This window comes from Mya arenaria, chromosome 9 (genome assembly GCF_026914265.1).
Source record: "Mya arenaria isolate MELC-2E11 chromosome 9, ASM2691426v1".
In the NCBI taxonomy this organism is placed as follows: domain Eukaryota; kingdom Metazoa; phylum Mollusca; class Bivalvia; order Myida; family Myidae; genus Mya; species Mya arenaria.
The window spans coordinates 33,219,741-33,240,904 of NC_069130.1; the positions used below are offsets into that span (position 1 = coordinate 33,219,741).

Genomic DNA, 21,164 nt, shown 5'->3' on the forward strand with positions numbered 1-21,164 from the left:
AAATTCGTTCAAAGTTCCACCTTAAACGATTATTTTTTTATTTTTTTTAAAAAAATGAATGAGTTTGAAAATCCGGTGCCAGTGGATGTTACAAATGCAATTCTCGCGGCAAAAGTCCACAAATTGTGTTTTTTTCATGACATTTATTCCTATTGCTTGGAATGATTTTAAGTTTGAGAAAGTTGGAATTTTAAACCATCAGAAATGATATTTTTCTGTTTGTGCCAAGACTGTCTGATACATAAATTGTGTATTTATACTAATAGGAAAAACCAAATGGTCATTATGTGTGTGGTGAATTTGGCAGGCTGGTGATAATGTTCCTTTCATTTTAATGTGGTACTCCCATCTCTCGTCTTCATTATTTAATATGGGTACACACTCAGAAAGTTGCAGACCTGATATTTTATCCCCGACTTGTTACTTTTATCACGGTACGACGACCCAGCATAGTGTGGACTGTACCTATTTGGAAGAAGAAGAAGAAGAAGAAGAAAATACGTCAAAATAAACAAAGATATAAGTGTTTAATATATGCAACACACACCTATCCAATTCACACAAAAAAATCCAAAGGCAGAAACCAGACCTATACTGTATACTTCAAGTATGGGATTTCAACAGTTATCGTGAAACTGTTGTCTGTTCCCTATTTAAGCGTCGAATGACACGGATCAAAACGGATCAAAATAGAAAATAGAAAATAAATAAACACCAATATTGGCATTAACAAACACAAACACTCTACAAGGCAATTATTGAATCTGGCTGGGTGTGTAAAGTTAATCACTTGGTGAGTATTCATTCATTAAGGTAGGTTAACTCACGACATTGCAAGTATTCATAAGAATGCAGTATGCATAGTAGTTGTTATATGACCTACATCTAGTTTCGGACGCAATGCTTTCGGATAGATGGATAGTCTTATTGCATTATATAGTTGACTTAACTGTGATGAGACACTATCAAACTGTGTAGATCAAATTATAAGTTTTGGATAAAGGCACACTGTTAGGAGCTATAACCTATGACTTTTGTAACACTAGAATGCCGCCTAAGCTTACTAGAAGCTGTTTCGTACTCACACACACACACCAGGGTTTCCACCAGGAAATTCATAAGGCATGTCGGAAGTGGAGGGTTTGGGAGGGGTGTCCCCTCCCTACGTCGATTTTTTTTTTATTCTCGTAATCAAAATGGTGCAATTTCCTGCATTTTAAACACGTTTACAGTTATGTTCCTATGATTTAGAATTACCAACTCAAATCTGATTTACATTAAAAATATTTGCGAAAAGGTTTAATTGTTACTCTTCATTTATTATTGGTATTTCTCAAGTATTCTGACAATACAATATCGACGGTATTGATCGTAAACCGTATTGATCGACCCATGTTTCGTTTAGTGCGGATATTATTTATATTGACACCGTTGACGTCACAGCAAAATGTGTAAAACACGCTGTCTGCATGCTGGAAAACAAAAGAGCCCGGAGCAAAGCGACTGCTCGTGGGTGTATTTAAAGCTGCAACAGCTAATAATTTTCAAGCCGGGTCGGCTAAATAATAACTAAATGGCAATGAAATGAGTATTTTCAGATTTGTTTATCTTTTTTCAAAATAAATTAAAAGAACGATAAAATAATCAAAGTTTAATAATACGCAACACAAAATATAACTTTACACAAAACTAAAGACGGGAACGCGACTCAATTACATCGACATAGCATAACCCTTAAACACAGATATCTTTTAACACGGTTCTCAATTACAATTTAATAATTGGTAAACAAAAGGACAGTTAACAAACGGACTTGAGATCAATAAACAAAATAGAATGTCACATAATTTATGTTACCAAAATCAATTAACACTTATTGTTTACTTTGCATTCATAGGTGATTATAGGGATGAAGGTCGCAATTACGACAGTGGTGTGTTCCACACATTCTCATTTTGATAAAGAATAAGAGGAGTTTGGTTAATTGCACCGTCTATCCTCACCGACACGCCTTCATGTTGTCGTCGATCCTGAATGGCTGATACAAATACCGTAATAGTCCCGACATGCCTTCTGGCTGTCAGTCAACCGTTGCAATCGCAACAAAACTGTGTATTGTCAAAACTGATGATTGTTTTGATAAGGATTGTCGCTGCGCGGATTAAAGCATGTCGGCATAATTAACGCGTGTCGGTAATAAGCCTTGCCAGCGGAAGGCATGTCGGGCCTGACAAGCTATAAAGGCCTGGCGGAAACCCTGCACACATTCCCGCCTGTATGAACCTTCACGCCAATCTAGGCACTCTTGCCTTTTTATTCCTGACACCAGTAAGTTGTACCTGGTCAGAAGTGTGCCAGATTTGGGGCTCAAGCACACTACCATTTGAACACTAGCACTGCAGTCTTTCCGACTGAAATAACTGCAGCCATGTTCTTACATAAACCTACAAGATTTATTTTTTTTAAATTACAGAGCACCAATCATACATTTGACACAGCCTGGTGTTGAGCCACTGCAGGGCTTGACGCTTATTCTAATACTTGGTTGTCCGAAGGGCAACCACCTAGCCATTTTCACTTGCCTGAATGGATTTTTTACTTGCCCATTTTTTTTGGGCATATTTTGTTGTTTTACTTCATATCAAAACCGATTTTCCGATTCAGCCTACACATCAGGGCTTGATGTATTTGAAATAAAGATGAACAAACAAATGTGTATAAATATCTTTTTAATTAAAAGGTAAACAGTCAATGTAACATACAACGGCACAATTCATATAAGAAATGGAAATGAGATCCTGACAGAGGCTTTATGAAACAAGAAGAATTGACTAGAACATAGTTTTACAATGGTATAATCTTTTCATGAAAAACAACAGAAATAAATGGCCTAACATTCAGTAACATGACTGTATTTTAAACTACTTTAGAGTAATTCCTGTTGATTAACCTTGTCTGCATGATTTGGGTTCCATGCTGCACATGCATAGTTGAGGGTTGTTCAAAGAATCCACTTCCCTTAGCAGCACTGATGCTGATATGTGTCTTCGAATACATATTTTGGCTGATAAAGACACCTGAATATCTGGCACTGTGGACACTTTCAAGATATGGCTTCCATAAAGTGTATGAGCTTGAATTCTTACACCAATGTTTGATATATAAAGCCAAGCAACGAAGTCCAGAATTTGAGCATGTTCAAAAAGCATTTTATCAGGGCTGGTCTTGCATGCCTGTGTTAATTTAGACAACTCCTAATTCTTCTTTAAACACAGTTCATTCTCTTCTTTTGCAGTTTATGTTGAACAAGCGATAATTGAACAGAAGGGACAGAGTGTAAAAATATCAAGAAATGGCTTCTGCTCACTTTTTGGCTGGCAATTCAAACATCCAGGACAGGGAAAACCCATGTAAGAACCTCCCAAGTGCGGGAAACATGGCCCATCAAATGCAAAACTGGCCCACAGCAGCAAAAACAGATCAAAATGGTCAGCAAGTTTCAAACTTAAGGTCATTGACTTACAACAGATCACAAAGCCTGGGTTCACTGTCAGGAAATGGTAGTGAGCACTTTCAAAATGTAAATCAGAGAGAATGTTCTTGTGGTGGAAGCCAGAGCGGAAGTCCATGTACCGGTAATTGCCGCTATTCTCATGGATTCCAGACAACAGCAGAACAGCATGAAGAGGTACTAAATCAGTGATAGTCATTTTTGTGTCGCCTGAAAAGACGACATATAGGGGTTTAATACTTTTGTCGGCGGCGGCGTCCGCATCCCATTTTCGCTTGTCCAGGGTATATCTCCTAAACTATTAGTGGTATCAACTTGAAACTTCATATGTAGATAGATCTAATTGAGGGCAAGTGCAGTGCACAAGAACTGTTACTCTTGCTTCCATATTTTTAGAGTTATTGCCCTTTGTTATTTTTCATGCTTAAAGTTTTGTCCGGGGCATATCTTGTAGAATATCAGAGTTATCAACTTGAAACTTCATATGTAGATAGATCTCATGGAGGGCAAGTGCAGTGCACAATAACAGTAACTCTTGCTTTCTTAGTTTTAAAATTATTGCCCTTCGTTAATTTTCATGCTTAAAGTTTTGTCCGTGGCATATCTTGAAGAATATAAGAGGTATCAACTTGAAACTTCATAGCTAGATAGATCTCATTGAGGGCAAGTGCAGTGCACAAGAACCGTTACTCTTGCTGCCATATTTTTAGAGTTATTGCCCTTTGTTAATTTTCTTGCTTAGGTTTTGTCCGTGGCATATCTCGTAAACTATAGGAGGTTTCAACCTGAAACTTATTCCGTAGGTATATCTGATTGAAGGTTCAAATGCCACCTACACTTGAAAGTTAAATGGCAACAATATTGTCTATAAATGAATAAAATGCCAATCTAACAGCTATAATGTCGACAGTAAATAATTTGTCAGGCGACACATCCGACGAGTTCTAGTTGTAATTGGTATCACTTTCAACACTGTGTGTATATACCACTTGATAAATTACGTCATATATCCTACGTTGGGAGGCAACATTTTGCTTAAAATGAAGACTTCAAACAAGGTAATTTTCTTTTACTTCATCATTTTAAATGAAACAAAGGGCAGTCTTTGCCGCTTAAAAAGCCCCATCTTTGTTTTAACCGAAGTTTGATTAGGTGATTAGTTTCATCAAACACTTTGACAAACCTGTTTTTAAAATAATGTTTTGACAGTGCTTCATCAGAAGGCTGTTTTGTGAAAAGGTTTAAGAAACTGAACTCTAAATTAAACTCTGATAAAAGACCGAAGGCGGGGCTCCATAAGCGGCCTAGACTGTGCTATGTTTCATTTAAAATGGTGAAGAAATAGTGGTTATCTTTGTTTAAAGTCTTCATTCGAAGGAAAATGTTGCCTATCATTTATGATGTAATTTGTCTGATCAATAACTATTTATAAATGTAAAACCCTTTCATTTCTTTAAGAAAGGGTTAATGTAGCAAGATGCCAACATTTAGACTTTTGTGTGTACATTTTGTGTAAAAATATAGATTTTAAACTATCGGAATTATTTTTCGATTTTGAGATACTAAAAATAGTTTAAAAGACTGTATAAAACAAAAATGAAAACTAGGATTTAGCCAGTTTTTAAAAGGAGCAGTGTGCTGCAAAATAGGGACAGGGTCTGAACAGAGAAAAGGGCAAATTGTAAATTGCAAATCAGGCTGTGACGAACTTGAACATTATGAATAAATTTGACAATTTGTTAGGAATTGTGAATAATTGAAGAAATAGATTTCAATTGCAATATATGAAAAGATTGTATGTATTTATATTTTAAAATCATTTTAAAAGGTTTAATCATAATTGATAATCATAAGCATTTAACTCTATGGGGGCAGAAGGGTGCACATGCTGGTCTCCATGTGAGCAGAAGGGTGGCAACGAAAAAGGACAGGATAGAACACCCTTCCATTACGCTTTATTAAACTTTAGAATATATGTACATTGTAATATCATTATGTTGGGAATTGGTTTTAAATTTCATCCACTTTAAACTTTAACATACAGTGAAACCCTGTGGGCTCAAACTGGCTTGACTCAAATTCCTATTTGGCTTGAACTGGATTTTAATGACCGATGTCTTAAACCTGAAAGTAAGCATTCCAGCTTGGCTCGATTTTTTTAAGGCTTAAGGTATTTTCGCCGGTCCCTTAGTATGAGGCAACGAGATTCGATTGTACAAGAATCAAATTTTATTTGTTGTTTTCAGATGACAAGCAATGTTAAAGAACCACAACAAAATGGAGATAAGAAAACAAGGTCACAACCCAATGAAGTTCCCAAGGAAAAGAAAGAGAAGAAATCCATCACCACAAAGACATTTGCTCATGGCATGATGGATGTCTCCCTTCTAACAAGCAATGCAACACAACTCAGAGCTGTGCTTTCAAATCCTGACCACGATTTTTACCGATTTCTTTTAATTCTCATTGGGCTTTCAATCACTTTGCAGATAATCTCAGGAGTGTTGTTAGTAGTGTCAGACTTTTATAAAACACAGGTTAAGGAAAAGGACCGACAGAATCAACGGAAGAGGAAAACTTTAAGTTTCATTTCACTTACGATGGTTATGATTGTAACTGCTTTAAATATTTTGATCTCAGCATTTTATACACCGGACGTACACGGCACCAACCATCATAGACATGCTCATCCACAAACGCCCAGTGAACCTATTTTTTCCCAATCTTCTTATGCAGGATCTGAACCTACCAGCCACACAGAGTTGTGAAAAAATGTTTGCCTTCCTTCACTAGTGTAGCTTTGCACATTATGAAAGCACTATACTTATTAGGTGCTGCCGCTTTGCACTTAAAGGGACTAGATACCAAATGGTCCCAAAATCGGCAAATACAGTATTTCCTTCAAACATTCCTAGAATTGTCAATATAAGTTAATATGATGCCGATGATACATCATTTTACATGATTAAAAGAATATTTGATCACTGTCTTTGCTGAGTTTTTGTGTTGTATTCAACAAAATCAATTTCATGTAAGTTTTTTTATTACTGGTAATTTTCTTTTTTTTTTCTTGCAATGGTATCATCTGGTGTCTTGTCCCTTTAATTAGTTAAAGCTGGTTTATTTAAAGTTGTTGAAGGGTACACTGACTTTTTCCAGTAGCATCCTTCTGCCTTCAAGGAGACCAGCATACATGTCCACTGTTTTGTCTTAATATTTGAATGCCTTTGATAATAAGACTGTTATGTTATGAAGAACGACAGCATGTGTAACTATTTATTGATACATAAAATATTGTTGAGAATGGCCCAGCTCCGACTGCTAGAGATAAACTGACTGCCTGTGTTGGCTGGCTGGCCTTATCATACAAGGTGAACTATAAATAGCAGGGAGGAATTAATTAATTGCTTATAATGTTACAAAGATATATTTATTTATTTTTGTTTAAGACCTATTATATGATCATACTTCATAAATACATACATGTACAAATTAAAATTAATTAGCAGCTGAAACCTTTCACTACTTTAAATGATAAGACAATTTCCATCATTTTCTGTCAAAGTCATCATTCAAGATTCATAGACCAATAATATTTGCACTTTTATCACTTAGCACCCTGAGCAGCAATGAAGTGAACTAACTTCATTATAATACCATCTTTAGGAAATTTATCATAATAAAAATGGTTTGTTTCAGTATATATATATATAAATATACTGAAACAATCCATTTTTATTATATTTATAATGCACTCAGGTGATTTTTGTATTACAAGTTCTGAGTTGTTCATTGTTATGATGTCTTTTATAAAGACAAGATGTTATGTATATGTTATGTTTTATTATTATACTCCTAGTTATACACAGAACTTTTACACTTATATAAACACTTAACCATATCAACTGAACTGTTGTTACCATCAGGTATTTTTTCGAATTTTGAATAAAATACAAAAAGTGTATCTGTTTGTGCAGTTTATTTTAAGGCATCTTACAAAATTGTTAGTCGTACAATGCTGGTATTCAAAATGCATCTTGGAGAATATTTTTCAACTTGGTATTGTTGAATTTAAAGAAAACTTACAATGTTTCTACACCAAAAATATAAAAAAAAAGCTAGAGAAAGGTCAACAATAATAAATGAATATGAATAAATTTCATGATAAAATGGATCTGGTGTTAAAAACTAGAAAACTTTCACTGTAATGTTTAAAATGTTCATTAAATGTTCACCAATGTAAAAATGTTCACTAAGTTGAAAATATTTACTCTAAAGCTTTATGGATACAGCCAGTCATTGAAATTAGACTTTCGGAAGAACAAGCCCGAATTTTTGTACTATTGCATGGAATCATATTTTTGAACAAGCCCTGCTATATAAAATTCAGAATTTGAGCAAGCCCGGAAGACATTTTACCAATGCAGGGCTTGCGGGCTTGTGCTAATTACGACTACTGTACAGCCCGTGATTAAGACAGAATAAAAATAACTGAGAAACATATTAAATCCTACTTGTACATATAGTTCATCATTATCTTATTAATGTCCAGATAAAACAAAATCAGGAAAAGTTTTGTAATAAAACACAAATAATAGGGAATAAAAAAAAATCTAAATACAGAGAAAATGTCTATATAAATTGTGTTTATTGTTACTTTGTACAAATTACTTTCAGCCGGAAAAGGTGAATCAAACTCACCAACTTGATGATAAATAAGATTTAAAGGTACTTGTTCATTTTTCATTCGAGCAGTCATCAAAAAAGTTGATTTGGTGTGAAATATGAACTTAACACTTGTTACAATGCTAAAACATCATCTTCAATTTGCTTATATTAATTCATAAATGTGACAGAAAAAGTTGTTGTTTTTTGCTAAAAAGCATTAGAAAAACTATGGTATTGAAAATTGGATAACTTTAGCCTCAAGGTTAGGCTTGGATTTACAGAATAATGTCCAAATAAGTATCTGCCCAGTAATACAAGGTGTACGAAAATCATTGAAAACAATCAAATATGTCTGAGAGTACCTATACAAGTTTTGTGTTTAAAGTTTAAAGTGTTAAAGAAACAGGGTTTAAGCTACATGTAGATAAAGAAAACCATGACTCTCATATATCAAAACTCGACAGAAAAGCAGTTTGTAGGTGTAGAAAATAAATGCAAGCAGGCTTGAAGAATAATCGTAAAAGAAAGATAATTTCGCTGGTTGTCAATATTTAACATTAATTTCATATGCATGACCAATTATCTTACACACAATGCAATAGATAGTTTAAAAATGAAATTGGTTGTGCTTCTGTATCCAGCAATAAGATATAACTGGTAACTCAAATATTGATATTAAAATTAAAAAAAATATCAATGTAAATAACTATTACTTAGTTTACAAGGCTAACTGATACCAAATGGTTTATGAAAACTTGACATTATACAAACATGAGAAAGATATAACAACAAAAATGCATGAAATAAATGCTTTAACAATATACAATGTGGGATCCAGCCCCCTTTAGAACATAGTGCCTCTTGCAAGACAGGCATATAAAAATATATCACACTTTTAAATAAACATCATGTTTAAAATTATTGTGTATAAAATTGGACAAAGCCAATCCAAACAAAAACATGATGAACTTTGTGTCAGTTCAAGGGCAAAATAACAGAAGCAACTTATTAATATTTCCAATACTTATACTAAGTGGTCATTTTTCAATTTCTTAATTATTATTCCATCGTTGGAAAAAAAACCTTCAGTTTCTGTATTTGAAGTTGAAAGTTCTTAATCTTTATTATACGGTTTCCATGAGGGAACAGAAAAAAAAAATGTTTCAGTGCAACAAACATACTTCACCTAATGAACATTAAAAATAAATATTTTCTCGTGAAGCTATGCCTCTCTTTAAATATAGCTTTTAGTGCTCACTCAGTGAAATATATTGCTATCTTACACTGAAACAAACAATTATCTTCTATTTCTGCGATGAGAATAAAACAGTTTATGAAATTGTCAATATTTTAGTAAAAGGTGAAATTACCACTAAACAATAAGATACTCCCGTATTATACCCACTGATATACTCATTTGAATAGCCAAATGCTAAATAACCTTCGTTGTTAGTACTTCTAAATAGGCATAATTTCAAATTGAAGCCTTGATACAAGATCAGTAATACATGTTAGTCGGGAGATTAGTAGAGTTCTTGCATAAAGACCACATCACACGAGACAGCAGTTCAGTAACATTCAGCGGTTATAATAATAAACATATTCCATAATGTATTTAAGCATGAAACACGTGCTATTTGCATATCTTATAGTACACGACAATCATGGTTAACCATGGTAGGAATTACAAGCCTGGTTTGCTCACAATCATAGATTTGCATAGCTCGGCCGGTTTTCATTAAACATTTCATAATTCAAGTCACTTTCCTTATTTATGTATCTTGCTGGCCGTATGATATAATAACATTATAATAATTTCTAAAATACTTCATTTTCATTGATTATATTATAAATGCATCATTTTATGATGAAAACACTTGTACTTTTCTTTTAATTTGACTATGACAATTTGAAAACTCAACTTAAATTTGGAAACTTGATATATTTTAAGTATACTGGCCTAGAATGAGTACTAGTGTTAATATTAAGGCCTGGTGACAATACAATCCAATTTCGATGACTTGTTGCCTCTAGAGAATGTTACATTTTCCCTCCTTATCCTCCACGTAATCAACGGCAACCTCGTCAGACGGCATCCTGGGAATTCCATCCAACACACGTAGGTTTGGCAAGGCATGAAACACCCTGAAGCCAACAACAGTAATTAATTAAAGCTATGTGACTCAGCTATTTTGTTTGTTTCTAAGAAACATGTACAATGATCACATAATTCACATCTATTGGTCCTTTGGATTAAACTCTTTATTTTACTACTGTCAAGAAAGTTATTCTTGTAAGCACAAGTTTGATGTTGTATTGTGGTGTTCCCATGGAAAACCTATGTGTCTGGCTTGATGATCACAAACCAAACTCACATGCGCCCAGATCGGGAATCAAGCCTGTGACACTTTGGTGGGAAGCGAGTATGCTACCACTGCCCTAACCAGACCACCTAGAATTCCTTTATACCCTATCATCATAGTAATCCTTGTAATCACATTATGCTGTACGTTATCCATGTTTTAAGAAAAGGGTTCATCACTGAGGTCAAGCTCATAGAAATAGAATGCCATGTTCCATAATAGATTAAGGCTCCATAAACTCGTAAAGCTGCACTCTCACAGATCGAACGTTTTGACAACTTCTTAAATTTTTCGTCTTGGACTGAGCCAACTTTTGCGAAAATGCATGAAAACCAGTTAAATAAAACTACTGACATAAAATTAGATTGCAGGTATTTTACATTTTAGTTCAAAAAAGTTGTAAAAACGGTATATCTGTGAGAGTGCAGCTTCAAAATCTAGCCCAATTTGAAAGACCTATATGATACTTATGTGTTTCTGTTTCCCATATTAAAGGAGAAAGGGTTTCCTCTGAGGTCAAGCTCTTGAAGTAGAATGCCATATAATAGATATAGGTCCGATATGTTATTAAAATCTGGCCCCATATGAAAGCCCCATATGATACATGATTCTGTATCCCATATTGAAGGAGAAAGGGTTCCTTCTCAGGCTTCGCTCATGAAGTTGAGTACCATGTTATAGGTTTAGGTCCTATATACAGTCGAAACTCGCTATTTTGAACTCTGTTATCTCAATGTTCATGTGTTAGATAGAACTTTATTCGAATGTGATGGGTTAAGTGAGACGTTTTTTGTATTTCCATTATATCAAATATTCATTATCTTAAAGTACCAGTATTTCCGGGGTATCAAGGATTTCGCCATATAGTGAGTTTTGACTGTACCTTTCAAATCTATAGTCCAATATGTAAGCCCATTATGATACTTACATGTTCCTGTATCCCATATTGAAGGCTAAAGGGTTTCCTCTGAGGTCCAGCTCTTGAAGTGGGGTCCCTTGGAGTCGATGTAGTCCACGGATGTCTGAGATTGCGTTGTTCTTCGCAGTGATGCTCTCTACTTTTGGAAGAGTTGGGAAACCCTGGCGATACATGTTATAAGAATTATTTATAGCTTAGCTTAGATGTTCTTTTTGAAAAAAGGTTTATTTACTTATTGTACAACTAATTTGAACTAACATCTTGATTCTGAGTTTCACTCTATGGCTCAGAAAAATGAATTCTTATTTCTTAAAGCTGCACTCTCGCAGATTTACCATTTTGACAACTTTTTTATTTTTTGTTTTGGAAAGAGCAATTTTTTGCGTAAATATCTGCAAACCAATGATATAAAACTGCTGACAAAAAAATCAGATTGCAGATTTTCATATTTCCGTTCGAAAATTAATGTTTTATGGCTTTAACCTTTGCCAACGGTTTAAGAAAAAATGCATAAAACATCAAATTTTGAACTTATATATGAAATTCTCTGATCTGATTTTTTGTCATCAGTCTTATATCACTGGCCGTCATGGATTTTTGCAAAAATTGACTCGTTCCGGGACAAAAAATAAAAAAGTTGTCAAAACGTTAAATCTGTGAGAGTGCAGCTTTAACATCTACATCGTATAATGTAAGTTTTTGTAACATATTTTGACAAAATATTTTTTCCTGATTTTAAAAAAATAATTGATAGATACCACATTTTTACAAACTTTGCTCCTATAAAAGCATTTCTACAATACAATTACAATGTTGCTTTTCTGAGTCTGAGTCTGAGGAAGACTTAAGTGAATACGTGCCCTGAACTGAGGCAGTGATTACTGGTATGTACAGTCTCATGTCTGAGTTCAGACTGGAGACTCAATATGGCATAGCTTCATTTTATTGTAGCTTTCCTTCTAACAACGCATTGATAGTGAGCTGTCATGAAATATATTACTATTTGAGTGTTTTACTATTATTAACATATGTTTTTTTAAAGAATTGGAATACTGTCAAAATGATTTTTTGTTCCTTTATAAAAATCCTTTTCTGAGTCTAGACATGGACTTAACAATGGCACCTGAACTGACATATCTAATTAGCTATATTCAGTGGTTTGAACCAATATGAGAGAAAAAGTCATGAGCCTTGATGATTGAAGCTCAGATTAAGTTTATCTAGAACACAACATCTAAGACATAAAATCTAGAACACAACATCTAAGACATAAAATCTAGAACACAACATCTAAGACACAAAATCTTGAACATAACATTTAGAACACAACATCTAAGGCACAACATAATTATAAGAAACAAAATCTAAAACACCACATATTAGACACAACACCTAAAACACAACATCTAAGACACAACATTTTCTACACAACAGCTAAGTCACAACATTTAAAAAACAACATTTACTTCACAACATTTATGACACAACATCTAAGACACAACATCTCAAACACAACATCACACCATCACAACTTACCAGGAAACTTTTCAAGTAATTATCATTGATGTTGATATGGAGGCAACTGAAAAATAACATCAGTAATTGGTTTATACTTTTTTCCCCTCAATCAAGATTTATATTTTTAAAAACTCTTTTTTCTTGGTTGCAATATTCTTCATCGTGTATGTGACATGTAGATTTTTATGAATCCATATTGGGTAATGAAGTCTACTGTGTATTGAACACTCAACACAACTAAATGTACGTTCTTCCACAAGAAATAATGACTTGTACTAACCTTGGAAATGTCATCTTGCCGAGGTAGTATAGTGTATTCTGAGAAAGGTTGATTGTATGCGCCATCACACATCTAGAAAGGATTCGTAACATGTTTCGACGCTGGTAGTCATCCTGCAACTCCTGGTAGCTTAGGTTCACAACCTGTTGGTGGAAAAACAGAATTGTATGAAATAGAATGCATCTCTTGGTGATTCTGTAAAGGCTCATACATGTACAGGTAGTCTGTGCAGAAGCACATTGAGCAAGGAGCAGCAAGGTGTTACTTATAAAGCTGGTAGTCGGTCTGCTTCTACTGTTTAGGGTATCTTAGATTTACAAGAAAAACAGAATTGTATGAAATATAATGCATCTCTTGGTGATTCTGTAAAGGAGCAGCAAGGTGTTACTTATAAAGCTGGTAGTCAGTCTGCTACTACTGTTTACGGTATCTTAGGTTAACAACCTGTTGTTGGAAAATGGAATTGTATTAAATATAATGCATGATACTCTTGGTGGTTCTGTAAGGGTTGATACATGAAGGAATCTGTGCAAAGACACATCCAGCATGGATCATAAACATCTTACCACACTGGTTGTCATACCATAACTCCTGAAAGCTTAGGTTTTCAGCCTGTTGGTGGAAAATGAAATTGTATGAAATGTAATGTATCTCTTAGTGATTCTGTAAAGGTTCATACATGTACGGGTAGTCTGTGCAGAAGCACATTGAGCAAGGAGCAGCAAGGTGTTACTTATAACACTGGTAGTCTGTCTGCTACTCCTGTTTACAATACCTTAGGTTCACAATCTGTTGTTGGAAAATGGAATTGTATTAAATATAACGCATCTCTTGGTGATTCTGTAAAGGTTCATACATGAAGGAAACTGTGCAAAGACACATCCAGCATGGATCATAAACATCTAACTACACTGGTGGTCATACTGTAACTCCTCATATCTTAGGTTCACAACCCATTGGTGGAAAACAGAAATTGTATGAAATATAACGCATCTCTTGGTGATGTCTGCATGATTGGTTGGCTGTGCAGTTGCACATTGAGCAAGGATCAGCAACATGTTACGATGCTGGTAGTCATCCTGCAACTTCTGGAAGCTAAGGTTCACAATCTATTGGTGAGAAACATTGGATTTAAAAATAAAACTGGAATTTTGGAGAGTTTGGTCATACCAGCAGATGCTGATCAAACTCTTATTTGCTATGATTTTTTATTCATTTATTGAAATGAAACATTCATAGTAATGTTTAAAATGAGGTGGTGTATGAAAAAATAATAATCCATTGTATGATTTCAAGAAAAAGAATACAATAAATAACACTTCAGACTTACCCTGGCCCTCTCCCAGTTCTCTTGCTGGTTGCTATGGTGAAGACGCTCTTTCCCTGCATAGTTATGGTGGATAGGAATGCCCTCTTGCTCTATCTTGAAAAACATTTTCTCCTTCTCGGGGGGACCTGAAGTATCAATTTAGAAAAATAAGTACATGATAATTCTTATTAACTGTCTAATCATTGATAGTTAATCCACGCAAACTGTTTTCCCACACTTGTATATGTATACACTTGATTGTTTTGTCTTAATCCCACTACTGGATCAGAGAAATTGGTCTTTTATCCTACCCCTGGATCAGGAAAATTTGTGAAAAATCCCAATCCTAGATCAGGAAAATTTGTGAAAAATGCCAACCCTAGATCACGGTAATTTGTCTTAAATCCCAACCCTGGATGAGGGTAATTTGTCTTGGATCACGGTAATTTGTCTTAAATCCCAACCCTGGATCACGGTAATTTGACTAAAATCCCAACCCTGGATCACAGTAATTTGTCTTAAATCCCAACCCTGGATCACGGTAATTTGTCTTAAATCCCAACCCTGGATCACGGTAATTTGTCTTAAATCCCAACCCTGGATCACGGTAATTTGTCTTAAATCCCAACCCTGGATCACGGTAATTTGTCTTAAATCCCAACCCTGGATCACGGTAATTTGTCTTAAATCCCAACCCTGGATCACGGTAATTTGTCTTAAATCCCAACCCTGGATCACGGTAATTTGTCTTAAATCCCAACCCTGGATCACGGTAATTTGTCTTAAATCCCAACCCTGGATCACGGTAATTTGTCTTAAATCCCAACCCTGGATCACGGTAATTTGTCTTAAATCCCAACCCTGGATCACGGTAATTTGTCTTAAATCCCAACCCTGGATCACGGTAATTTGACCAAAATCCCAACCCTGGATCACGGTAATTTGTCTTAAATCCCAACCCTGGATCACGGTAATTTGACCAAAATCCCAACCCTGGATCACGGTAATTTGACTAAAATCCCAACCCTGGATCAAGGTAATTTGACTAAAATCCCAACCCTGGATCAAGGTAATTTGACTAAAATCCCAACCCTGGATCACGGTAATTTGACTAAAATCCCAACTCTGGATCACAGTAATTTGTCTTAAATCCCAACTCTGGATCACAGTAATTTGTCTAAAATCCCAACCCTGGATCACAGTAATTTGTCTAAAATCCCAACCCTGGATCACAGTAATTTGTCTTAAATCCCAACCCTGGACACGGTAATTTGACTAAAATCCCAACCCTGGATCACGGTAATTTGTCTTAAATCCCAACTCTGGATCACAGTAATTTGTCTTAAATCCTAACTCTGGATCACAGTAATTTGACTAAAATCCCAACCCTGGATCACGGTAATTTGTCTTAAATCCAAACTCTGGATCACGGTAATTTTGACTGAAGTCCTTGGGCGTTCCAGGCATTGAAATTCAGGCCAAGTCTATTTCCTGTATGGTGGTCTCACCAGACCTTTTTTTATTGTCACAACCTTATTTATTTTCAATACTGTAATTGGTAGAGGGAAATAAACCTTTCAAAAACTATCATGCGGATAAATTTCAATGCTATTCGCACATACTGCATGCTACATTTAAGTTACTGAATGTTGTCTCTAAATACAACATCGGACACACGTTACGTTGACTTCTACTCCAGTCATTAGAATAAAACACTCATGCTAAAGAGCTCAAGTATAGTATCAATAATTTTTGTGCTGTCACTATAACTTAAATGTGACCTGAAGGGTTGAAATGTCTCATTCAATATTATTCAGAGGATAGTAAGTGCCAGTACGTCCTATATAAGAGCAATTTCCTTTCAAGTTTGAACCTGGGTCCGTATTCAATAAGCATCTTAGTGAATGTTTCCAACTTAGTTAGAATTTCGTAATTTTTGACAACGATTATTTTAAATACCCGCTACTTTTCATCAGATTTATTTATATGCGTATTTTGTTAAGACAATTTTCTTGCCTATTTTCATATTTTTGGTGTACAAACATTGTTCGTTTTCTTAAAATTCAAATTAGAAAAATGGCAATTTTTCACTTAGTTGAAAATAATTGCTAAAATGCTTATTGAATACGGCCCCTGATGCTTAACATAGAATCAAATTGGTATGGTCTTACCTGCCCTGACCCGAGGAGCATGTAGCTGATCTCCTCTTAGACATGTTTCCCGCAGGTCATGCCATACAGAGTAGCGGAACTTGTGTGAGGGCAACTGAAATTGGTATAAAATTATCATTTAGAAATCAACTGCTTGTAAGTACATAAAAACAACAACATATATGCTAAGTATGAATCAAGGAGTTAACTTATTTGTATCTCATTCAAACATTCAACTGTAGAAATGCAGACTTTGCAATTAATGAAGTACACTATTAGCTAGCACTCACAGTCTTTTCAGAACTTAAGGTTAAAAGCCAAGATAAAACATTTAATGTCATCACATATATTTTGTGTTTTTCGTCCATTTGCAAGCATAAGTTGGGATGCAATATAAATTAAAATTGTGCGAAATAGGTCTGTCTTGTAAATTCATATAACATCTTGTTTTTACCTGTGGCAGAATATCACCATCTGTCTGGAATGGATTGCTTTTTTCAGCTATTTTGTTGGAACTAGTCAGTGGAGGAATAAGTCCTCCGGATAAGCTTGATTCAGTGAGGGACGTTGTGTCATGTCCACTGTCTGTCACACTGAAAAAAAGAAATAACAATATCTCATCACTGTAACATGTAATTTTTTATAGGGTAAGTCCTATATGATAGAGTTAATTGTAGCTGGGTCTTTGTTGACTTGCAAAAACTTCAATGCTGCCAAGCCATGATGAGAAATGAAGCAAACTGTGTAAGATTTTCGCATGCATATTTATATAGTGGATATTTCTGTCATCTCATAATGGCAAAACGCCAAAATGTTATTTAGGACAATGACTATCTATCTTCTTGTGATCTTTCATAAATGTCAAACCCTTAATGGGGACCTAGACATATATATATATATATATATGCTGGTCAAGCTGCAATAATGTCAGTAAGGGTTATGAAAGAAACAAAACTTACAAAAGCAAACATAAAAATAAGAGGTAGAGATTAGGTCTATGGTGAGACCTATACACTTGAATTTTTACATATAGTTCTGGAACATAAGAAATAATGTATCAGCACATTTATTTTGTCGTTCAGGCATGTTGGAGCAGCAACACTAGCACTGATACAACAAAATGCCAAATATACATCAAGGATGCTAAGTACCGATATGTCCAAGGTACCTTACTATGGATTTAATGTTAAGCTTAAGTAATATGATACTCCCGCCTCTAGAGTTTATTTATACCGTTTTACTGCTTAGGGCACACTGTGAGTTGTCTAGTCTAAAATAACAGATGTGTTATACAGGATTCTTCTAATCCCTGCCATATCAAAAATCGTAAAAAAATCTGTCAAAGTGCAATTATTTGAACTAACAGTTGTCTTGATGTGTTCTTGGTGTTCATACATGTATGTACATGAAGATGAATAAAGAGTCACTGACATTACAGAGCAGACATAACAGACCATATTTGGGGACATTACGAACCATGTTATATAAATTAACTCACAGTTTGGCTTTAACATTATAACAGACCATATTTAATAATATGATATTATATATATGGACTTATGCGAAGAGTGGCCAAAACAAAAATCGTCAAATGTATCCCTGTAAAGCTACAACTCTCTACCATTTAACACCAGGCTTATAAATTGGTAATGTTGTGCATCGATGTTGAATAATAGTGACGAAATTGTTTAATATATACCCGACAGTGATCTAAACTTAATTTTAATTTGTCATTAGAGTCATTATTTTAAAATAAATATCTTCTGGGTCTCGAATACCGTTATACATGTACTGGTACACAACCTGTCAGATTTGTCCCAGATTTAAAGATATTGGGATAATTGATAAACACTCGACACATGTACCCAGTAAGTGTTTTGATATCTGAACATGTTTTTTTGGTCAAAATGACATAAACAAATATGTACCAGTCAATTGTAACCACACCCCCCCCCCCCCAGGTCCGGGGTATACCGGGGATAGCTGTGGAAATCGGCAGTGTTTTTACCTTTCAGGTGCCCTGGCAGTGCCAAGTGAATGCGGTGGTTTTGTTTCGCGCAACATATATATAGCGGGGAAAGGGCCTTACCTAGCGTCTCTGGGGTGCGGGGGCATTTGGCGGGGATTTTACCATCTGTTCGTATCGGCAGGGCGGGGATTTTACCCGGGGTTGGCTGGATCGAAAGTCAAAGTCCCCTGACCGGGGGGAGCCGTGGATACAATTGACTGGTGCATTAATTAGTCCACCTAAATGGCCGTCAAGGAGTCTTTTGACGATTTTTTTAATATGGCAGACTCGTGACGTCCACCATCCCAGCAAAAAGTAGTAAGCAGTCCTTGCGCAGAAAATCCTCGCGGCCTCAATTTTGAAATTATCTCCGTTATAAATTCAAATTTTTACGCAAATATTATTGCCTACTATTAAACACATATTAAGTTATGTCAGTATGCCCAAAAAACATGTTAAGTTATCATAAAACACTTACAAGTGTCGATTGTTTATCAAGTATCCCAATATCGGTAAATCTGGGACAAATCTGACTGGTTGTGTACATGTATAACGGTATTCGTGACCCATAATATATTAATGTGAAAATAACAACTCTGATGACAAATTAAATCCAGTTCAGATCACTGTCGAATAAAAATTGAAAAACTTTGTCATTATTATTGTCCACAGGTTCTCAAGTGGTCTGAGGCATTTCTCCTTCATAGAAGTCAGACAGTAGTCTTGGATGGAGATCATTCTGAAGAAGTACCCGTAACATCTGGTGTACCTCAGGGCTCTGTACTGGGTCCCTTGTTTTTCTTGATTTACATAAATAACCTCCCTTCTAGTATCAAATCACAAGTTCGACTTTTTGCAGATGATACTGCTGTTTACCTTACCATCAATTTTCCCTCTGACTGTGCTATCCTTCAAAATGATCTCAAACAACTGGAATTATGGGAAAATGATTGGGATATGGAGTTTAATCCCTCCAAGTGTCAAGTTTTGCACATAACAAAGAATAAGCATATCATCAGAAATCAATACATTCTCCATGGCCAGATCTTAGAGCCAGTCAGAAGTGCTAAATATCTTGGTGTTGACATATCAGCAGACCTCACCTGGAACACTCATATCTCGAGAATTACCACCAATGGAAATAATACTCTCAACTTCATTAAAAGAAATATAAAAACAAAAACAGAAAGTGTCCGGACTTTAGCTTACAAAACCCTTGTCCGTCCACAGTTAGAATATGCAAGCACAATTTGGCACCCACACACAAAATCAAACACCAATAAAATTGAAATGGTTCAACGTCGGGCTATCCGTTGGGTTAAACATGACTTCTCTCCTCTCTCCAGTGTTACAAACATGCAGGAAAGTCTTGGTTGGCGCTCACTTGAACAACGTAGACTAGATTCCCGACTTGTAATGTTTTACAACATATACCATCATCATGTTGCTATTTCGCTGCCATCTTATATTCAAACACCAATAAGATTTACCAGACTAATGCACCCACTATGTTTCAGACAAATTCAAGTAAAAACTGACTATCACAAATTTTCATTCTATCCTCACTCGGTTGTACTTTGGAACAGTTTGCCAAATCATATTGTCACTATCCCCACCCCTGACACATTCAAGGTGGCTGTGGCAACCATTAAGCATTAGATAAGCGAGCAGTGTTTTTATCCTTTTACCAGTTCACCAATCACCTTTTATCATGTTACCTAAATTGTGTTCTCTTTTATACCCTAGTTCTCACTTTTCTGATGTGATTTGCCTCATCAGTGTTTTATTTTTTCACTAACAAGCCGGCGCGCACCGTTCATGTCAGTAACACTCGGAAGAGGAGTTGACATTAAACAGAGATAGATAGATAGATCAATGCATATTATTACAGTATATCATTTCGCCCGTTGTTAAATGGTAGAGAGTTGTAGCGTTACAGGGAAACATAAGAAATGTCAAAATAATAAAAAAAAGTATCCCTGATCGCTCATTATTGTAGCTAGTGCATTAATAAAAGCCAATACTATTTTACGAAAATGTCAATTTATAACGGAGATAATTTCAAGATTGTGGCTGCGTTGATTCTCTGCGTATTGACCGTTCCTACTTTTTGCTGGGATGGTGGACGTCGTGAGTCTGCGATAGTAATAAAAATCGTCAAAAGACTAGTTTAGGTGGACTATTAAAAAGTCCAGTCATTTTTGGCTATCTCAATCAGAAAAAAGAGTTAACGAGTTTCCTAATTAAGCATATGAAGAAGACCAAGGTACTTAAAAAATAAATATTTGACAATTACCTTTCTGACATGTTTGCTTTATTCTGTTAATTTGTTACATTTCTCGATTAAATTTTCAGTTCGACTAACTTCTCTTGTAGCACCTGTTTGTTTTGATTAAATGTGGCGGTAAACGTCATCAAACTATGTGTTCATGTCATCG

The 21,164-nt window shown here is 35.2% G+C and overlaps 2 protein-coding genes across 2 annotated transcripts; one reads left to right on the forward strand and one right to left on the reverse strand.

Moving 5' to 3' along the window:
• The first annotated feature begins 668 nt into the window (after positions 1-668).
• LOC128246556 (ninjurin-B-like) lies at positions 669-7,475 on the forward strand. Its single transcript, XM_052964817.1, has 3 exons — positions 669-793; positions 3,296-3,688; positions 5,758-7,475. The coding sequence occupies exons 2-3, from the start codon at positions 3,353-3,355 to the stop codon at positions 6,277-6,279; spliced, it is 858 nt and encodes a 285-aa protein (XP_052820777.1). The 5' UTR covers positions 669-793; positions 3,296-3,352; the 3' UTR covers positions 6,280-7,475.
• LOC128246557 (uncharacterized) lies at positions 7,476-21,118 on the reverse strand. Its single transcript, XM_052964818.1, has 8 exons — positions 21,023-21,118; positions 17,173-17,311; positions 16,740-16,833; positions 14,590-14,714; positions 13,260-13,402; positions 12,998-13,043; positions 11,471-11,622; positions 7,476-10,324 (listed from the first exon to the last, which is right to left on the reverse strand). Exons 1-8 carry the CDS (start codon positions 21,031-21,033, stop codon positions 10,210-10,212), a joined length of 825 nt encoding a protein of 274 aa, XP_052820778.1. The 5' UTR covers positions 21,034-21,118; the 3' UTR covers positions 7,476-10,209.
• Positions 21,119-21,164: the final 46 nt, after the last annotated feature.